Source organism: Astatotilapia calliptera, chromosome 16 (assembly GCF_900246225.1).
Source record: "Astatotilapia calliptera chromosome 16, fAstCal1.2, whole genome shotgun sequence".
Taxonomy (NCBI): Eukaryota; Metazoa; Chordata; class Actinopteri; order Cichliformes; family Cichlidae; genus Astatotilapia; species Astatotilapia calliptera.
In genome coordinates, this window is record NC_039317.1 from 19,539,331 (window position 1) to 19,560,685 (window position 21,355).

General features: G+C 41.6%; 1 protein-coding gene across 4 annotated transcripts in view; it reads right to left on the reverse strand.

The window, feature by feature from the left end:
- dync1i2a (dynein, cytoplasmic 1, intermediate chain 2a) overlaps positions 1-21,113 on the reverse strand; it is a 21,777-nt gene extending 664 nt beyond the window's left edge. Inside the window, exons 1-17 of one of the 4 annotated variants that reach the window (XM_026145963.1) lie at positions 20,930-21,113; positions 19,340-19,451; positions 17,275-17,386; positions 16,019-16,106; positions 14,882-14,971; positions 14,449-14,558; positions 9,543-9,632; positions 9,201-9,363; positions 9,010-9,109; positions 7,798-7,923; positions 5,533-5,679; positions 5,335-5,448; positions 4,682-4,815; positions 3,535-3,679; positions 838-978; positions 547-672; positions 1-269 (exon numbers count right to left, since the gene is read on the reverse strand). The exon at positions 1-269 is cut by the window's left edge and continues 664 nt beyond it. In XM_026145963.1, coding sequence (XP_026001748.1) covers positions 156-269; positions 547-672; positions 838-978; positions 3,535-3,679; positions 4,682-4,815; positions 5,335-5,448; positions 5,533-5,679; positions 7,798-7,923; positions 9,010-9,109; positions 9,201-9,363; positions 9,543-9,632; positions 14,449-14,558; positions 14,882-14,971; positions 16,019-16,106; positions 17,275-17,386; positions 19,340-19,441 — 1,902 coding nt within the window. In that variant the 5' untranslated portion in view covers positions 19,442-19,451; positions 20,930-21,113 and the 3' untranslated portion in view covers positions 1-155. Of the gene's footprint in view, positions 270-546; positions 673-837; positions 979-3,534; positions 3,680-4,681; positions 4,816-5,334; positions 5,449-5,532; positions 5,680-7,797; positions 7,924-9,009; positions 9,110-9,200; positions 9,364-9,542; positions 9,633-14,448; positions 14,559-14,881; positions 14,972-16,018; positions 16,107-17,274; positions 17,387-19,339; positions 19,452-20,874; positions 20,896-20,929 lie in introns of those variants that run through there. The other 3 variants (XM_026145965.1, XM_026145964.1, XM_026145966.1) reach the window with 3 other exon arrangements.
- Between the last annotated feature and the right edge of the window lie 242 nt (positions 21,114-21,355).

A 21,355-nucleotide genomic window follows, 5' to 3' on the forward strand; every position in this document is an offset into this window, starting at 1 on the left:
AAGAAGGCAATTGTCTAAATAAGAGGAGCGTTGGAAACCAAGCGATATCCGTACTTCTTTCTGATACAAACTTCATCTTTTCCATCTATCAAAACAGGTCTGACATTAACGAGCACATGACTGGTCCCTTAAATGCCTCGTCCAGGGAGATAAGCTCATGCGGCCAGACGCTGAGCTGCAAGCTCCTCTGCGTCATCCCTGTTCTCGTTGATTTCTGCCAGTGTGCGAACAAAACGGGTCCATTCGTCATTTCGCGGTACCGCAATTTGCTGTGGGGGAGGAACACGACAGAGGCGTGAATTTCAAACGCAGACAGGTTATGCTCTGTGCATTTTTTTACTCACAAAGAGCAGACCTAAAATGCACAAATTAGTCCTTAAGATGCTCTTCTAAAATCTCTATAAGGTAAATGCTTTACAATTAATCCCTCATTACTAAATTACACATTGTAGCAGGTGAGAGGCTGACTCATTTTTGCAAAATCCAAAATGTTTTTTTTTTTAAAGGTACAGTCAGAAACTGAAAGGCTGACTCATGCTTGCTCACCTCTCCAACATCATAGACAAGGACTTGTCCATCAGAGTCTCCCACAGCGATTTCTTTGCCAGAATGAGCCCATCTGACCCTGTTCAGGGCTGGGTTACCCTGCACTGTGACGCTGGCGGTGGGGACCTGAAACAATAACAGCAATCAGGAGTGTACTTGCACGCTAAACCATGTGAAGGCACAGGATCTGATATGGTTAAAAAGGTCAAAATCAAGATATGAGTATCTCGTCTACAGTAAAGTTGGTAACAGCACACAGCTGCTCTTCTGAGAAATGTCTATTAATATTACCTCTGTGTCATTGTTGAGGTTCCACAGGTCGAGATGACCGACTCCGTCCACGCAAGCAAACAGAGCAGGGTGAGTCGGGGACCACATGACATCATACACGTAATCCGAGTTATCCTCGAATGAGTACAGCGGCTTATTGTTCTGCGGGGGGGGGGGGACAGCTTCATTCAAAAAGGTTTCCAGTTTTAAATGTATAAATATCCATCTACACACTAATGCAACTCAGTGATGTTTTAAACTGTTAAAACGCACTGGCTTATGTTACTTAGCAAAGCCACTCAACATTATCACAAACTGCAGTGTGAAAGATCAAACATTACAAAGGTTTGTGTTTCAAAAGAAGTGTATGGTTATGTTCATACAGGACACACAATAAGACACTGAACCCCAAGTTGCTCTGCAATGAGTCCATTAGAGTGTGAATTTTAAAAAGTGCTTGTGTGAATGGGTGAGTTTGAGTGCTCAAGTAGAAAAGTGCTCTATAAGAACCAGTCCATTTACAATACTGCTAAAAAAAATGCTTAAAGGTCACTTAGAAATGTTGTAAATGACAATTAATGATTAATGAAATCAATCAGAAGTAATTTATGATTTGTAATGGAATATGTATGCAGGCCCAATTCCAGCGACCATCATCTATGTTTTTCCTAATGGGACACTGTGTTACCTAATGCAGCTTTATCATCATGTTAAAAGGCTAATTGATCATTAGAAAAAAGCCCTTTCCAATTATGTTAGCACAGCTGAAAACTGTTGTGCTGATTAAAGAAGTAATAAATTTGGCTACTTGAGTATCTGGAACATCAGCCTCTGTGGGTTCATTGTAGTCTTTAAATTTGGGGGGGGGAAGAAAAAATAAATAAAATCAGAGTAAAATTTTTCCAAGAAAAACAAAACAAAAAAGTTATTTCATGATTAGATTTGCAGTGAACAGATTTCAATCATCTGTTCTATTCGACTCAAAGAATAGCACAAACCTCTAACCAGAATAAAATCAACAAGACTGAGACGCTCTCCCATAACAGACCAAGAAGAGACGCAGTCTCTAGTTTGAAAAACAAAAGTCTCACAAGCCTCAAGGGCACCCACAAAACACCCGATTCTACCTCGACACTGAAGTGATGACACCAGGATGGTGGGCTTCTAGACAGAGTTACTGAACACAAGGGAAAGATTAAGATGGGCGAAAGAAAACAAGAGCGGCAAAAAAGTGCAGAGGGATCCAAATTTGAGGAGACAAAGAAGAACATTTGACAGACGTAGAACAAACAAAAAGATAATCATTTGTCAAACTGATGGAGGGAACGTGAAAGGCCGCCTCTCTGCGATGTGCTCTTTTTAATCATAGAGTATAAAAATAAAAGCAGTCAGCTGATATCCCAGTCTGTAATGGAACGGCTGGGCAGAATCGCTGGATCTCAAGCCCACTCATCTGTTGTGGGAACAGAATGACCGTATGGTTTGTAAGAAGTGTCCAGTGTGGGAGGTGAAATGTCTACAGAACAAAAAAAAAAAAGCCATCGGGAATTCTGTAACTGCTGCAAATGGATGAAAAAGACTTGCTTTGGGATGGGATGCAATGGGGACAGCCTGTTATGTCAGAACAGAGCTTTTACAGTTTGCCTGGCTTAAACTGGCCCTCTGGGAGCTGACTGCACAGGAGAGTGGGGCCCACTCTCCTGTGCAGTCAGCCACCAAACACTCGCCATTGAGCCTCCCCATCCCTGGGTGTTGCTCCACAGTGGGGCCCCAGTAACCCTCGCTTGGGCAGGGCATCATATCGTTCCTGTTCTCTTCAACGGGGGTTTCTGAATCACTCTTCATCTGGCCCCTCACTTAACGCTGAAATTGCCCCAGGGGACCCCACCGGGGAAGGCTGCCGCTGACAACCGAGCTTCTGGGATCACAAACCCCATCCACGTCTATAAGCCGGCGATGCACGAAGGGGCCAGATGAAAAGAGGCTGTCTCCCAAAAGAGCTAGAGGAGGTGGCCGTGTATGTGTCTATTCATTGCCAAATAAAGACAACAGAGCGCAGGCAGGTGAGACTTTCACTTTGACAACACTTCTTATGAATTTTCATTACATGCCCTTTTCTCTCATTGTCTCTTATTTTTTTCAGTCTCCCGAGTTCAGTTCAAGAGTGTTCTGTATTATTCATTGTGATGTACAGTCAAGATGTCAAAAGTGAAAAATTTTCCACTGCCACCACTAATGCATTATATCAAATGTTTTTTAAAAAAAAATCCTATATGTAAAAATGCAGGGTAACAACTCTCGTTTACCACAACAACTACAGATATAAAAAAAAAAAAGAAGTAATCCATTTTTATATAAACATTTTTAAAATAAACATTAGAGCCTAACAGTCTGAGCCGACCTGTTGCTGTGGAAACCAAACTGTGGCAAATAGGAGGTGAAAAAATTAATTATTTTGGCTAAACGGAGTCTGGTATTGACTGCTGTATCAGGACATCTGTCTACAAATTCAATCAATAGCCTTTTAACAGAAGTCTGTGACTTAAAAATCAACCTCAAAAGAATCATTAGTCCCACCTTACGGCTGAAAGTGAACAATAACTGGATTATAGTGAAGCCCAGAGAGGCACAGAAAGGGAGGAAACTTTTCCCTATGCAGAGATGAGCCAAATAAATGAATCATGGCCTTTAAAATACATCCTAGAGCTCAAGTCATACCTTGGTGCTCCACAGCTTGACAGTCCAGTCGAAAGACGAGGTAACAAACAGGTGAGAGAAGTCCAGTGGCCCAGCAGCTGTGTGGCAGTGGAGCCCCGTGATGGGGCCGTGGTGTCCCTCAAACATCTCGCTAATGCCTGCTTTGCTGTGGAGCACACAGATAAATATGGGTAAATATGCTTAAACTGACCACAAAGAATTTAATTTTACCTTCAGATCTAATGTCTGAATACACATTTATGTGCACTGTAGAAACTTTAGAAAAAAAGAAACAACAAAAATGCACAAAACTGCTGGTTGTTACCATTTACGCAATGCATTAAGCAGGTAAGTAAGCGACAGGCACAGATGGACCTCTGCTGGACGTATTCACAGTAATCATTTACTTGTATCATGTAATTACCAGCAGGGAGGCAAAAGTGACTGCATCCCTTCAACCACATGTTGCAGAGCTGTTACCCAACTGAGACTCTGATAATTAATGTAGAGAGGTAAATACTCAGCATGAGTGATGCTTATGCATTATTAACTGCGATGAGAGTATCATACCATTGTAAATGATGTGGAAAATTATTCCCCCGATTACAGAGGTGATTCTGCAGTGCAAAACCTCGCAGCTATCACCTCTCTGTGGTCTCCAGGCATACTACATTTGGTGCGAGGCTGACACGCTGCTCACTGGCAGCTCTGATTTAAGCCACATTTCTCTGCCGAGGACCATCCTAGATGAAGATCCCCAGTCTCCTAAATGAGAACATTGTGGGATGAAGTGCAGTTTTAATTCTCCCAGGGATGACCGACTGTAAACAAACTCTCTCACCCAGAGAAACATACTGAGGGAAAAAAATTAAATAAAAATAAAAGAACAGGGGGGGAAAAAATGATTTGTTTCCCCTGCATGTGTGCCCTGTTTATGTTGAACGACCTTTACAAACACAACTGACAAGCGGAAAAGAAAAACAGGATGACTGGGCAGGAGTGAAACCTCAAACTGCAGGAGATCAAGTGTTGGATTTGCGTTGCACTGGGAAGTGAGTGGGCTATATTTATTTGACACACGGGTCTAGGTGGGCCTTACAAGTCGCCTCAGTTTCCTGCTGGTGTTCGGGAGGCGACACGGTGGGACTGCGGTTGCTTATGAACGCACCTTCCATGACGACATGACATGTAGACTGAGCCGTCCTCGCTGCCCACTACGAAATTGTTGACATCTCCAAGAGGGAAAGACATAGAGGTGACAGCTACAGCTTTGGACTGCTTGAACACCAGCTCCATGCTGTCCTGTGGAGGGGAGGAAACATGGAACAACATCTATAACAAGCTCCCCGCCCAGGCTTTAAGTTAACACACACTCTGCCAAGCAAAACCTATAAAAATCACCCGACAGTTTATTAATGTGTAATCTAAATTCGACTAGTGCTTTATATAAAAATAAAAAAAAATCAGTTTGACAGCGAGGGCTTGGCAGCAGAGATGAAATGACACAGCTAGCAAGAATCATTTCCTTCAAAGTGAAAAATGAGCTGCAGAAAAAAAATAAGAGTAAAGTCGAAGGAAATACCAAACTGGAATGTGAAAAGGAAAGAGTCCAGCCAAAATGTCTGACATGTAGCACGAATGCAAAGGACAGGAAGCATGTGGGCGATGTGAAAGAAGAAAAAGAGAGGAAAACAACAGAAAATATATTGTCTTTGCTAAAGTCTGATGCATTATCATTATAAAAACTTATTTTTATGGTTAATACTTTAACTTCTTTACAGCAGAGCACACATTCAGCGTCTGCCCTGTGTTATATGTTACCTGAGGCTGAGAGAGCATGTCCAGACTCCAGGAGCACATCTTGCCATCAGTAGAGATGCTGATGAGGTTGTGGGCATTCTGGGTGCCGACCACATTCACGCAATATACCGGGTGCTGCGAAGACAGTGACGGGGAAATTTTACCTTTTAGCTAAATATAAATGAAGTATACGCCCACTGTGTCAGACCTTTACTGTACCGTATGTGCTGCTGCTGACAGGGGAGTCCTCTGCACAGGGGTCCTCTTGTTGCTCCTGTTGTCCCACAGCACAATCTGCCCCGAGTAGGTGCCTCCCACCACAACGTTGGGGTGGAACTTGGCAAACGCCGCTGACATAACAGCAGACTGTCACAATGAAAGGGTGCAAGAAGGGTTGGGCAAGGAAAAATGAAATAGAGATTTATATTGAGACAGCCGCAGCTAACAATGGAAGCTCAGAGACAGTTTACAAAGATACCGTGAATGTTGAGGGATCGGCTGTTAAACTAAGGTGACCGGGCTTTTGCCAACGTAGCCTCTAAAGCGTGGAGCACTCCAACTGGAGTCACATCACTACTGAAGAGTTTACCTGAAATACTCTTATCAGAACATCTTTATAATTTTTTTTTAATTTTATAAAATGTTTTATTCTGAGAAGCAGTTTGTAACTTTAAGAGAAGTGCTACATATGAAGTATAACATTTTTTTTAATGTATTCAATTTTTTCCCCATTGCAATTTCCTACCCATTTATCCAGTTTCAACTTGTGGAGGCGGGCTGGAGACTTTCCGAACTGTCGTGGGATAAAAAGCAGGGTACCAGAGAGACAGACAGCAATTCTCCAATTAGAATTACCAATTAATCTATCAAATATGTCTCAGGGCTGTGGAACAAAGCTGGAATACCTGGATGGAAGCCATGCACATACAGGAAGAGCTGATCATGGCGTCTGGTCAGCTTGTAGATTTAAACTCAGGACTTTCCTGCTGTGAGGCGATGATGCTAACCGCTGCACCACTGTGTAGCTAATGTTATTAATTTTAGCCCAGTCTTAATTTGCCTCTTTCGCTTAAAAAATAAGTCTAAACAGTCAACCACTTTCCAAGATAACAAGCGGCAACACTACTGTTATTTCAGAAAACAGTGACACTATTGACCAAGGGCACCAAATGACCCCGAAAGAGGAAAAAATAGCTCATTATTTGAGGTTAGGTAACCGCACTGTGGAGCGAGTGATGAGAAGGGAAAGAGTTTTCATAGAGTAACAGGCCAATGGAAATCTACAGCAGTGAGGACATCATGCCACTTGTCGTTTCAAGGAAACTATCCCAAAACTGACGAGCTGAAAAGAAAATGGAAGTAACGAGCCCTGCAACATGAAGAGGGCACAGCAAGCATGCTGAGATTTTATGCTACTAGTTGATTTTTGCACTGCTGCTAATTTTGAATTCTTCCACACAAACATTTTTTGAGCTGTTTTAGCTAAAAAACTGATTTTTATTGAGAGCAAATGTAATTATTTCAAGCGATTTATTTGCTGAAATAGAAATACAAATTAAAGTCACAATAACTCCCATTTCCCACTGATGTTCTCAACCACAAGTCAAACCTATGTGGGGCTGTAAAAAACTGCAAAGATTTGCATCAGTAGCACTTAAAATCTCCAAAGATGCAATAATATGGACATGGAAAACACAGACTTCAATCTGCAGCTTTTTCCTCTTCTGCGTCATCTTGCATGTTCCCTCTTTATTAAAGTACAACTAAACACATCTTGCATAACTCGAGCCTCAGTTCTCACAGTGTAAATAAACAGACCTCAAGGCTGGCCGATAAGATCAGTATATATTTTTGGATTATGGTTTAGGTGGACTACACACACTCATCACCCCACCTATAACATTTTTTTCCCCAGAAAGTCACCCTGGCAAAACTTTTAATGCATAGATAAACTGACTTGGAGGCAAAAAGAAAACTATGTTAACACTTCTGTTCAGTTTTACTCATCTGAGCAACACGCCTCCATTTACATCCGCTATGGAGGCCAAAACATGTGGTTCTACTCAACTTGTCTTGGTGAAGGAGCCTCAGGGCAAGCATTGTAATAAGGCTGGGCAGAGCGGAGGAGCTCAACTGGTCTCCCAGCTAGCTTGTCTGAACACAGGGCCCTTGTTTAGATGCACATGATAACCAGCCCTGCCCCACACGCTTAATCCTGCTGCGGTGCTCAGATTCCATCCGACTCCACAGGTCTTCACAGGCGCCTCATGAACATGTGTTTGTGCATAGATGTGGTGGAGGTGGATGCCAGTACTGTGAACTCACAATGTGGATGAGGGTAGGGGGGGTATGGGAGCAGAGGAGGAGGCAGGGAGCCTGACAGGATGGCTGGCCGTGTTCCATGTTTGTCATGGAAGAAGCCATCCGTGAGGGTGCTGGGTTATGTTAGTAAAAGGACAGGAAAGTTAAAGTTGCTTTTAGTACCTGACAGTGGAAGACGTACTCCGGTGTAGTTTTCTTGTACTTCATGTTCCACACCAAAGCCACACCGTCTGGCTCATGAGGAGCATCCTCATTGTTGTTGTATGAAGCAACCAGCAGTTCAGGATACTGGAGACAGACCAAAAAAAAAAAAAATCAGACTGAATGAATGTCAGAGGGAGGCAGGCAGACATGCCCCCCAGGCTTGGCTCCAAGTGGAAAAGCTTTGCCTGCCCCGAGTGCTGCTGCTGAATGCCTTCGAGAATGACTAACCCTTTCCTCCAAGATTTATGGCTCATTTAACTCACCCTACCCCCCGAAGAACGTTGGTAAATGATGTTTTTATTCCTTTGCATAATTTTAACTAAAAGCTACAGTTCTGCAAGGGCTCAAAAGAACACGGAAGCAGACTCAGCAGCTCAGTAAGGATCTCATAAAACACAAACCCATCCCAGTGCATTTCAAAAAACACAGACTGCAGAAACACTATCCAGATGTTGACAAACGATTAACCTCTGCTGCTTTTAATACTTAAATTTAAGTACAGTGGATGCATCACTTTACATCACAAGGGTGTGGATACTGCTCTGAGCAAGAAAATACAGTGAACAAAGAGTTGGTGTTCAATCACTGTCACAAGTCATTGCACAATAATGCATTAAATGACCTTAGACACCAGAGGAAACAAATCATTACGGCCTCCGACTAAGTGACAATTTGTATGGGACGTAACTTACTTTTCCTGAGGGAGCTGAGGCTGAAAGAACATGCTGTCAAACTCAAGCTATGTAATCATAAAGCATTATGGCTGTGCAAATCTAAGTTGTTTAAACAGGCAATTACAAAACAATTATGCTCTTAGCAGAATTCCAGCACAAAGACACAAGGATTAGGATTAGCAGATGATCCATGACTGTCTCTCTGAGTTGATGTATTAAAATGCTGGTTTTAGGGCCAAACTTTTAATACCTGTCGGCCAATACTGACCATATATGAAAATCTTTAAGGGTTTTTTATTATACTGTCTGCAGAACACCAAAGTATGGATCAAAACTGAGCATAATCAAGCAGTAGCTTCAATGGTGAGTGGCCAACGTGTTTGTGAAAGTTAATACTTAATGATTTCAATATGACTGCAAACATAACGTCTGTAACGTCCACTATCAGCCAGGCTCTAGTTGGCTTCACCATGAAAACTTTGTTAAGAAAAATGACCTGGGGTGACCAGTCCAGGCAGGTGACAACACGATGTTTGGACCAGCGCTCATCCACGAACTGCCTGTTAAGCGAGAGCTTTGCCCCGGCCTGGATTTCACTGCGGAAAAACAAAGCACCAAAAATCAATAAAAAGCACTTCTTCAAAAACCAATTACAAGTTTTAAAAACACTAGCTGCTCAAGAATTACCCCTCTTTCTCTTCAAGGTCACGGCCACTGTAGTCAAAGAAGAGGTCCACGTGCTCGGATAGAGCCCGCTCGATAATGCGAGTGCTGTGGTCGAAGAAATCTGCAAACTCCTCCGAGTGCAGGATCTGGAGTTTTTCCTCCTCTGTCAGCTCGTGAGGGGGTGCTAAATGGAGAAACAAAAACACAGTGAAATGTCGTGAAGATCCCTGGTGCTAGTAGCCATTATTTTATGCAATCTGATCCCCTCAATTATATAGATAATCTGTAACAATTACATATTTTAAGTGTTAACTAAACTGCCTCAATTTCAGCAGAGAATCTCAATTATCATTTCTGCAGTACCTTCCTCCTCCTCCTTTTTCTGGTCCTCTTTCTCAGCTTGAGTCTCAACTACTTGCTGAGGTGGAGCACTTTCTTCCTCTTCTTCTTCCTCTGTTGATGAAAAAGATACCCGTATTAAACATTAGAAAACAACTCTCAATCAACATAACCTGTGTAAGTAGTAAACGAGTATGTTTATGATCATCATTTCCTCGGAATTTTCAAATGCTAAAAGGTATAAAAAATCAAACAACAAATAAACAACTTTAACAAAATGAATGAGTATGCTTCCAAACACAGACATTTCATACCTTTTGGTCACTACATTTTCCACATTCATTATTTTTCTCTTTCAAGAAAAGCTCCACCCAGTGATTACTGGCACAGCAATAGACTGATTTTGTATCTCTCCCTTGCATTTGTTTGGTTTGTCAGCACAATGTCTCCTTTCAAAAAGAACTTGCCTCTGTAAAGCGGGGAAGTTTGTCATTTGTATTAAAGGGACACAGCGCAGCGGGTGTCTTGTTGTCATAGGGACCCCTGTCTTTCCCAACTGTTAATGAGACCCTAACCATTCAATAGACAGTCTAGCTGTCAGTGTAGCTGTTTCCTCTGTGTCCCACTAGTAGGTTGCCCCCTTCTAGGCCACGGGGCAGAGGTTGTGGAGCAGCTGCCCAGGCCCGTCCCATTGGACTAGCCAGATGACGGCATGGTGCAAAAGCAGATGGTGATGCTGGGATTGTCTTGTGCTCTTCAGAGGTGGCATGGGGATGGCACAGAGGTTTTCCGCATGGCTGCCCCGAGACAAGCTTCTCCCTGAACGGCAAGCCTGTGCAATTACCATCCTAGCAGGAGGTCCTGCAACTCCTATTCAACCTCAGAGAATGTACGACAAAATACAGGCCACACCAGCTGGCAAACTGCACACCGGCTCTACCTCAAAGAAGATGAACACATCTTTTTCAAACACATTTCCTAGAGACACTATATAGACTATGCTTAAAAAAAATAATAGCAGAAGGACAAAACAGATTCATGAGGAAAGTGGAAATACTCGCCTGGTTCCTACAGGCGTTTATCTTTGTATGAACCTTACAGTTAATCTAAGATGACAGCACCACACGCCAGAGTTTCCTTCCTACTGAGATAATCTAAATGATAATGTCATCTGTCACTTTGTCCATAAAATGATTTATCCCCTTTCTCAGATGGAGGTTTGGGGGATGAAGGTTACCGGGTGCACTGATGAGTTTACAGAACTGGGTTGATGACACAAGCCATTTCAATGTGCGGCCATACTCTGCAACCAACAGGAGAAGGTTAAAATCTTTCCTTTCAAGGGCCTCAATCAGGCTTAAAGGAAAACAGTAATCACTGTCTTTCAGCTAGTCCCGGCCGTGCTCGTCAGCCCTTTCCCTGGTGAGGCAGCCAGAGCAATCAACCTGCCAGGCATTAGGAGCGGACAGACAATCTGAAAATAAAGGGTATAATGCACCTGCCAGCCAAAATGGCCATTTGGAGAAAAGCTAGTGATCCTGGTGACCCCACTGGGGATGTGCGTGTGTGTGGGGTGGGTGGGTGGGGGGGAATAGCAAGGGTGGGTGGGTTGCATTTAACAGAATTCACACGGATCAGCAATGTCCCATACGCTGACACCTCCTCTCAAAGCTGCAAAGCAGGTCCAATTACGGCTTTTGTACCACTTAAGACATAAAAGCTTTTTTTTGTATGTAGTGGTGGTGGGGGAGTAATCACAAGTCTTCCTCAATAGACAATATATTAATGCAAACATGGCGTGTGGCCAGTGGTGAGCAACTACAAAACTAAATGACCTTGCAGGTGGCATCCGCGTTCTATACGCACAGACACACCAAGGCTGTGACTTCAGCATGTGCAACATGAAGCCCAATAATGAAACCATAGAAGACAAATTTCCACCAATTCACACGTACATCTGAACTATCATTTCTTGTATGCTGAAATAGACCTTTTCTAGTACCAGCGTACAAAAAGCCTTTCCAAAGTGTGTAGTTGCATCTAGTAGTGCCGCAAATAAAAACATCAGCAAACCCTATTACATGAACAATAACAAAAAACAAATTGCATAGGTGCTGAAATCATACACAGAAAAAAAAGGGGAGAATATTCTCAATTTTTTTATTCCAAATGATTAGCTACTGTATGAGAGAAGGATACAACAGATATTTAAGGGTACTAATCATCAAGTGCATAAAAGCTGACCACAATTACAAGTGGCACTTCAAACAAGAAGACCATTAAGGGCTTTTGTGATTAAAAGTTTTGACCTGCCTCTGAATTCATCGTGATTAAAACAATCACATTCAATTAAATATTAGATTTACTAAACTGCTCTGCATACTTATATTCCTGACGAGCCTTTTTGAAATGCTGTACTAGACGAACCAGTCCAGCCCTCCCCCTCCACCCCACACGTACTCCCAAACCTCCAACCTTCCACAATATCTTATGCCATAATTACAGCCTCTTGTTGAGGAGTGCATACTGATGCTGCATATTACCTACTAGTGCAATCTGGGAATCGTGCAGCGGTGGCATATTCGACAATCTAATGGCTTAAACTAACAAATTTTCTGAAGCTACCTACAGATGGAAAAAATTAATCTCCAATGCACTGAATGTGGGGCAGGCAGTGCTTTTAAAAATAATGTGGGTTTTTTTATTAGGCAGAAAAAAACATTGTATAATTTCTATGTCCTTTCCACTTTGTCTATGTGCACTTGTTTTTTTTTTAGGCTTTTGCCAGGTAGTTTGGCTCAAGCATTTTGTGGAGAGCTCGCCACTGTTCTTCAGTGTGTCACTGCTTTCTCATGTAATCTCAGACTGACCCCACGATGCTGAAATCAGCTCTCTGTGGGTGCCTGATCAGCTGCATGGCTCGTTGTCATAGACGACAGAGCCGTGTAGCTGTGTGTTTGGGGTGGCTGTGATGTAGGATTATGCATGTGGGAGCCAAACAGATGTTTTCCTGAAGGTACTGTGTAATGAATAAAAATCTCAACAGCTAATATGCCTTGAAACATTTGCACAGTGCTGTTCACTGTTTAATTCCCAAAAGCTGGGATTAATTATAAGAAGACAGTACATTTTCTTCTTCGGCTGCCCTCTTTAGAGCTCCCCACCGAGGATCACCTGCCTCTATTTCACCCTATCCTTTGCATCCTTGTCTTCCTTCACTATATCCAAGAACCCTCTCTCTGGGCTTCCACTTTTCCACCAGCCTGGCAGCTCCATCATCAACATCCTTTGTCCTACATATCCACTATGCCTCCTGTGCACATGTCTCTAAAATGCTGAGTCTGAGCTGTCCCTCTGATCTACTCCCTCACATACTGACCCTCCTGGTCACTCCCAACAGAATTAATAAGAAAAGGAAATCAAATATTTAAAAAATGGAAGTGATCCTTATACGAGCACAGGTATCAAGAGTTTTTTCATACACCAAGAAAACGAGTATCCAGTTGTTCTTGAGTGATATACTATTCTCATTTCCAACTATTTTAAAATGTGGATGGCTTCTCCTGGACTGCTCAGAGGACATTCTATGTGCCAATGGGGCAGGTGATCTTAAAATCTTTTACTCCTTTTTCCGAGGTGTCTCACTGACACTGTGGGAACCCTCAGTTTGGAGCAGCCAGGGCATGGCAGCCGCTACCCTCTAATGCCACCGCCTGCTGACCTTGAGAGTGCTGCGGCGTTGCTTCCTTTTGACAACATGATAAATCGCTCAATCAGAAACCAGGCCTGACGCCACCCCACACATCAGAAATGCGCCAAGGGGAGCAAGCTGGGAAGGGGATGCCGTCTCATCGAGTGCCAGAAGTGATGGTGTGAAAATGCACAATGTCACTGAGTGTGTTTTGTTATGTGCCTGCTCGGTGAAGGGAGAAGACAGGGAAGCGAGGGAGTTGATGAAATGATTACATAGTGGCAGAGAGGGGAAGGGGGGCCCCAGTGTTGAACAGCTGGCAGAAACCATCGTTGTTTAACACAGTTTTACAATGCCCAGTAGAGTCCAGCGTAAAGAGCGATGAGGAACACTGGGATGCTCTTCGTCCTTCACTAGTTCCGCTTGTAGTTTTCCACAAAAATCACACAATTTTATCTTACTCGAGCTGCATGCCACCTCAGAATTTTCTACACGTCACCTGATTAGACCACACAACCGACACTCGGTACACTTTTAAAATCCTAACCAGGCTTTCAGGGATGCTTAAAACACATGTTAGCTGGTGCAAATCATTTGAGAAATCAGCTTAAAAAAAAAGAAAGAAAAAAAAAAAAGATAGTGGCTATGAGTGACGGTACAAAACAACTATCCTAATCAGGATTTCAGTCGAGCATATTACTCACCATCAGTCATTAGAAAAATCAACCGAGAACAAGAAGCATGACCAAAAACATTGCATATTTGATGGAACATGTGCTCACCATGTGAATTTTAGTAAAAAACCCAAATATTCTCTTCGTCCAACCACATGAAAGCTTTGCTGCAGCAATTACATACATATTGACACGCTTCAGAGAGAATGAGCCGTCCTATGCACAGCATTTCATATCTTCCCTTCCAATCTCATTTCTCCTTCCTGTCACAGGCTTTCTCATCCTGCTCATTAATTATACCAAAGCAGCATTGGCTGGAAGGTTCAGAGGAGCAGAGCTTGTCAGAATCTAATCCCTGCCCTAACTTCTTATGTTTCCTGGGCCTCATTTTTCCTTTTCTTTCATCTCAGTAAAATCAAATCTCTTGCACTTGTTCACTTCTGCTCTCAGAGAGACCCTGTTAAGAAGAATGATATGATATAATCCATGCAGGCACGCAGTTATGTACATGCGCACACATTTGACTGCGTTTTTCAACATTAACCTATAACACTTCATGAGTCACCTTCTTTCGCCTGAGTAATGGTCTGGGTCTCTTTCGTGTAGGACACAATTTCACGTGGTGGGAAGTCCACTTGTGTAACTTTGGCCATCCCCAGTTTTGGAGTTACACGCCTAAAAGGAAAGAACAACTCAAGTTTTGCACAAAATCGCAGTGAAAGAGACAGTAAAGACAAAAACATACAACACAGTGCTACATCTATAACCACTCTCACCTCCTTGCAAGTGGGATCTTTTGCTGATTAAAGTGAGTAAATTAGTCGTTTATGGGATTGCAACGACTTCATATTAGTTTTTAAAACTATGTAAATAATTAAAAGGTTTTGTCTCACCATTCCTGCATGCATCCCTACATGGTTTTCCTGATCTGTCTTAACTGAATAATGACTTTGAAAGACAAAGTAATCATGCCATAGATTGAGAGAAGGGAAAATGACCAGGAAAGGAGAGAAGAGAGTGTCCAGTACCCCAGCTCAGAATCAGAGTGAAGTTGAAGAGTGGACGGGTCAGAGTCCCAATGCAGATTCCTGGTTAGTGTCACAGCAACAAGGCAGCATTAGTGAGAGAGAAACAGGCGAGCACAAATGAGGAGAGGAAATAAAGTTAGCATTATGGCACATAACAAACATGCTGATTGAATCCTAGGTCACAATTAAAATCATTCTGCATATCCAAACACCCAAAAAATGAGTTTTCTTTATTACAAATTAAGCTTGAATCTGTTTACATAAACCCAGAGATGGAAAAATGTATCTGCTTAAAATGCATGGGCACACAGACCCTGTGTGCGATGGCACAGGGTGTAATGTTCAGGCCGAACTGTGTCACACCAAAGCACTGAGTGCTGTGCCGACAGAGGGGGGGGGGGGGAGAGAACCCTCAGGGAGAAAACATGACCTCCATGTGTGTAGGAAATGGCCATGCTGGTGAGGGAAATGAGTCAACACGTAGGGGGAACAACTCACTGGGTCTGATGGGACACTGGGGGAGCTTGAGTTTCAGCACTGGGAAGGGGCTCTAATTAGGGGTTAAGAAGTCCCCCAGGCGTCACAGCAGCCTGCTGCTTTATTGTTAATTTAGGATTGTTCTAATTCGATGGCACACAAATGAAATAAACATGCACTCAGTTGGCAGGAATTCGTCATCGTTCACTGTAATGATGTAGGACTTTGTAAAATGTTTTAACTCAGCTGCTGTTAATGCAATTGTGCTTAACAGGTATTCATAAGCTTTGTTTATAGAGTTTGAAAGTAATGCCAAGCATAAGAAAGCAGAACAGACAAGCTTCTTTATGTTGTTTTCAAAATGCTTCACAACTAATTTGCTGCAAAACAGTTCTGCAATTTAAGCTGTGACAAAGACACTGGAAACATACATTGCAGATATAAGCATAACAGTTAAAAAGAATGCTGAAGTAAAAAGCAAGGTAGAATCAACAAAGTACCAAGCATTTGATTATTATTCCTCAGGTAGAAACAGTTTTGGCCTTTCCCCCCCCTGAAATAGGGACGTCTGCACTGTTTATGCACTTGTCAAGTACTGTACAAGTGCAGATTGTGAGACAGTGTGTGTACCTGGGTCCCACAGCTCCATCAGAGTCCTGGCTCCCTGCATCACTCGGTGTGCCCGCAGATTTGGCAGTTGGAGAAATGGGAGGAGGGACTACACAGGCAGACAGACAGTAATCATCAGTAAACTGTTTATAGCAGTACAATACAATATAAATGTCTCTGTGTAAAGCAAGAAAAATGCACAAATCTAAATAATAAACGTAAACTCTTGCAAGCTCAAGCCATGTTGGGAAAGGAGATTTCAGCACAATTGTACTGTCTTCATCAATTAAATCATATGCAAGACAAAAAAAATACAATTAAAAACTAGCAGTATCAAAAATACAACCATGATTGTTTTGAATGTCTTACTTGGGTCCGTCTGCAAACTCTGATAGATTTTTATATGGATCTCTTCTGCCATCTGCTGTTAGCAATATGACCATGCTCTAAAAACCACTGTGTGTATACTAGTATATTTTTGGAAATGTTTCATTTTTATCCATCCTTCCACTTATTATCATCATCATCATCATCATCTAGTGAGGCTCATGTTTGACAAGCTATTTACACAAACTCATCATAGTAATAATATCATGATTAGCCTCATCTTCCAGGCAACTGGATTTAGTTTTGCCACAATTTTCATAGTCACAGCTCAGAAAATGTCTAATATAAAGCTACAAAAGAACAGTGACACATTTGTGTTACTTCAGATCTGTACTCCAGCATATTTGATACGAAATAACTGTAATGGCCACCACATGAAAATGAGACTATTATGGTGGCGTTTTCTCGCATCCATCAGCATCGAGAAGTATAACATTTCTTTCTTATTTTTAAAACGTTAATCCAATTTTAGGAGTCAGCACAACCATTACAGACAAAAATGAATGAAATGTTTATTAAGTAGTCCAAAGTATGCTGCATCTATGCACAAAATCAAGTGATTTAATATGACTATTAATGAAGATTGCAGTGCTTAGAAACTGAAATTTTATATCATTTATTTATTACCCCAAATATTCTGGTGTGAGTGATGTGGAATGAAAAAAGCTGATTTCTGCACTGCTCATCCATGAACATGAACACCCAGACACCAATGTCAAAACATAGTTCTAGTACAATGACCCAACTGTATGTGTATGCAAACTAGATTCATTTTTTTATCCAGCGATGCACTGGGGGTTTGAGCTCAGTTAGATATGCATGTATTTTCCTAAGGGTGTACAGTTAAAAAGTAGGTATCATAATAGAGCTCTATGTAAAATAAAACATACCAACTGTAACATCTGTGGTTATGCCCACGCTCTGTAGAAGAGCCTCAGCTTCACGTCTTTTCTTCTCCAGGTCAGAGTCATCCTGAGGAAGTACGACCTCTTTCAGTTCCGCCTAGAAATAAAAACAAACAAACATAAAAACACCAATGATAACAATATTAAATTGACTGGATCTCAGGCAATACAGTAAAGCATCCAGTCTCTTCTGCTTAACCAGTTCAGTGCCAAAGTGGGCTAAAGCCGAGCTGTCATAGACTGAGAGGAGGGGTACACTCTGGACAGGTTGCCAGTCTATCACAGGACTACACAACACATTAATATTGATTTATGACTTTTTTAGTGATTCACAGCTATGAGGAAGCCCATTCTCTAAATTAAAAATTAGTACTTAATTGTTTTATGATGCACTCTGTGCAAGAATCTTATTACTGCCAAAGGATATGACAAGTGCAGCAAAGAGCTGATCTGCAGGAACACCAGCAAGGATGCATAACATTAATTTGGGGTGACTCTGTGGAGAGAAGGTGATCCACTAATTTTAAGGTCAGTGGCTCGATCCCTGAGCTCCTTCAGCCTACATGTCAAAGGGTCTTTGGGCAAGATGTTTAATTCTAAACTTTTCTTCAGTGTGTGATTGAGAAAGAGCTGGAGGAACAGAATAAAGTGGTGTATGCTTGTATGTTTGTAGGCTATCAAATGCTAGGAGAGATATTTTGGAGAAGAAGAAACCGAAAAGATGGATGCTATTAAATACGTCTGAACACAGAGCAAACTAGATTTTGTACATCTCCATCATTTAAGAGAAAGGCACTGCTGATGTCTGTCATTTTACCATTTCCAGGCCGAATTGCAAGACGAAAAGGTCTGAGGTTTGCTTTTCCTCGTGTGCACACAAAGCTACTGTATTTTAATGTGTCAAGATAAGATTGTTATGACCTAGTGTTTGGCTTCTTAGCCAGAAATGTAGCACTGAGCATATGTGGACAGTGGGACAGTGTATTTACCCTTACTTAAAACAGCGACAGGTTGGTTAAGAGCACATATCTTACAAAATAAAGCTGCAGTCATGATACAGTGTTGTTTTACTTTCACCCAATCTGTGTTTCACTGAGAGGTTTTGCTCCATGACATAAGCCTTGCGACCAGGAAGTAAATGTTCTAAGTAAGAACTCATGTAAACTGGAGAATTTGGGGAAAATCCTCCTTAAAGGACAAACCTGGAGAACAAAACAACTTTCCTTTCCCATTCAATAATCTGTAGCCTTCATACCACAAAGAAATACAGCTATTATGGATAGGATGGATTATATGTTCAAAGGATGTGGAGGAAATAATCACACTAAAAGTAGCAACATGCAAATATCAATTAAGAAGAAGAGTTCTATATTGTCAGAACAGTATGAAACAGTCAAAACAGGAAATAATCAAATGATCTACACGTGCTTTTAAATTACAGTGGAATATCGGATTATTTTTTTATTCCAATCACATTATAGAAGTTCAAAAAACATTATGTAATATAGCCAAGAATGGCTGGAGAGGGAGACTGACAAAAGGCATCAATATAGCTATCTACCAAAACACAGCTACTCTGCTAGAAGAAAATGCATACTGTACACTAGCCACCTCATATTGTTTTATCACATTAGGCCCAACTTGAGCTTGTTAATGCAATCTACTTACTATCAGTCAGTTGAGAAAAATCAATCCATGAAAAACATTTTACTTTTCTGTCTTACTTTTGCCATTCAAAACAAATGGTGTGGAATTTATTATCTATATAAACGCAGAAACCCTTAATACCTGCAGGGTTACATTTGGATTAGAAATTAAAAACATTATCACTAATGGAACAGGGTTGCTTATCTTAATATAAATACCTTTCTCACCTACCTTTCTCAGAAGAACCTTATCTCTTTGTCAAGGGCCTTGGGATGTGTTGTGTGTATTAACCACTTTCTCCTACTCTAAACTTCATATGCAAATGGCCAAATAAGTTTGACGATTAATGTGGACCATTGTAAATGCATGTGAACTAAATATTTACAAAACATTGTTAGCATACCTTCTTGCGCTCCTCTTCCTTCCTTCTCTTCTCCTCTCTGATTTGTGCTAAGCGTTGCTTCTTCCTTTCAAGCTCTGCTTTCAGCTCACTTTTGTCAGACATGATGCCAAAGCTGTATAAAAAGATACAGCTCTGTTATATTAAGTGTCGATTAAGATTAGTCTGAAATATAAAGTATTTATCAGCTAAAATTATAGCCAAAAAGTATCTGGACAAAGACACAATGTTTGTCATTTCAATATGTGACTGAAGTGCAGGCTTTCAGCTTTAATTCGTTTCACAGATTTAGCCAAATGCTGCAAAACTGATCAGACAGCAAGTTCACAGTGCAAATGAGAAGTGGGATACTGTTCAATGGTCACCTGCTCTCAGCCCAATAAAGCATGCTTTTTAGATACTGAAGACAGAGACCCACAAACAAGCAGTAAAGGTCTGGCAGAGCATGTCAAGAGAGGAAACAAAGCATTTGAAGATGTCCATGGGGTATTGACGTCATGCAGTTATTGGTTGTAAAGAATTAACAACAGTCCTGTTATGTCCGTTGGTCCCGTTTCTTCTGAGTCTCTGAAAATTAGGAGGACTCCGTAATAAAACGGCTGTAACTCCGAAAGAGTTCATGCAAATCTTTGGTTAAACCCCTCAAATTAAAGCTGAAAATCTGCCCTTCAAACACATCTCAGTCCTGTGATTAAAGTCTCCATGCGATTGGGTTTTGAATAATCAGGCAAAAATACAAAAACTGTTACTTTCCAAAGATTATTTATATATCAAAGCATCAGAAGTGCCCTAGTGGTCTCGCTGTGTTTACAGGGTGTCCTATACCATAACTGAAAGCCAAGCATCTCATAACAGCTTCAGGAGCCTCTCACGACATTTCCGACAGCTTGTATCGACCCAACCTCTCACTGACCGCACAATTAAACCGACCAGTGTTTCAGCCTCCCCCCTGGGTAATTGAGTTAAATGTGTTAGCCGTGTATTATTTCTTCGCTTCATGTAAAGACTGGCTGACCAGTCATTGTCATTAGCTAGCTAACAGAGAGCCCCACCCTAGAGTCCGTTCAACCTCCCACACCCGCTAACCTCACCCGGCCCGGTGTTACGTTATCCATGTAAGTTAGTTATTCCCGGTTCATATTAGCTTAATGTACCAATGAACTCAAAGCATTATGATGCTTTGTTTATTAGTTACACTGCAGTTTAAGGGAAATCCGCTAAGCAGCAAGGGCCTCGGCTATTGCTAACAGTAGCCTTCCGTGTTATTAGTAACTACTGTACTGGCATTACAGCGCTTTTCTCTTAATAAACACCCACTACTATCTCCATTTATTATTTTTATATTTTTCTTGCTGACTTCAAGGCAATAGAATATTTCCCCCTAGAGATCAACCCAAAAATAACGGCTAGAGATACATCACTTTGATAGAAGCTAGTTAGAGCAGCTAGCTACAGCAGTTAACCGGACTCCGGTCTGCAGCGCTGTCACGCTGACCACACGGTGAATAAAGACAGTTCGCTTACGAACACAGACATACTTTTACAGCAATGTGAAGCTACGGTTATATTGATGGTGATGTGTAGAGAACTAACCTTACAGAAAGTTTTGGACCTGTCACCAAAAGGCTTTAATCAACACTGAGCCAAAACAATTGGGCTCTCGACCAAAGTACAGGTGCCGAGTAGAGCCAAAAAGAGCCGCTCCGCCTTGACGTGGCTGTGCTGCTGTCATTTCCAGGCCATGCCAAGCATGCAGAGTTTAGAGTCTGTCAACAACTCTGGTAGCGAATTAACAGCAGGAGTATTATTGCTGAAGTCAGCTGCTCGTATCCGCAATTAATTTTTCACCGTTTCTTAAGAAAAAAAAATTATTAAAAAGACCGTATCAAGGACCTTCAGTCCTAATGGTTCATGTGATGCATGTACTTTTTTTAAATTCCTGCAGTATCCATACTGCAGTCAACTTTTGATGTTCAGTCACATTTTGCTCGAATTAAGTTGGATTTAATTAAAGCGATC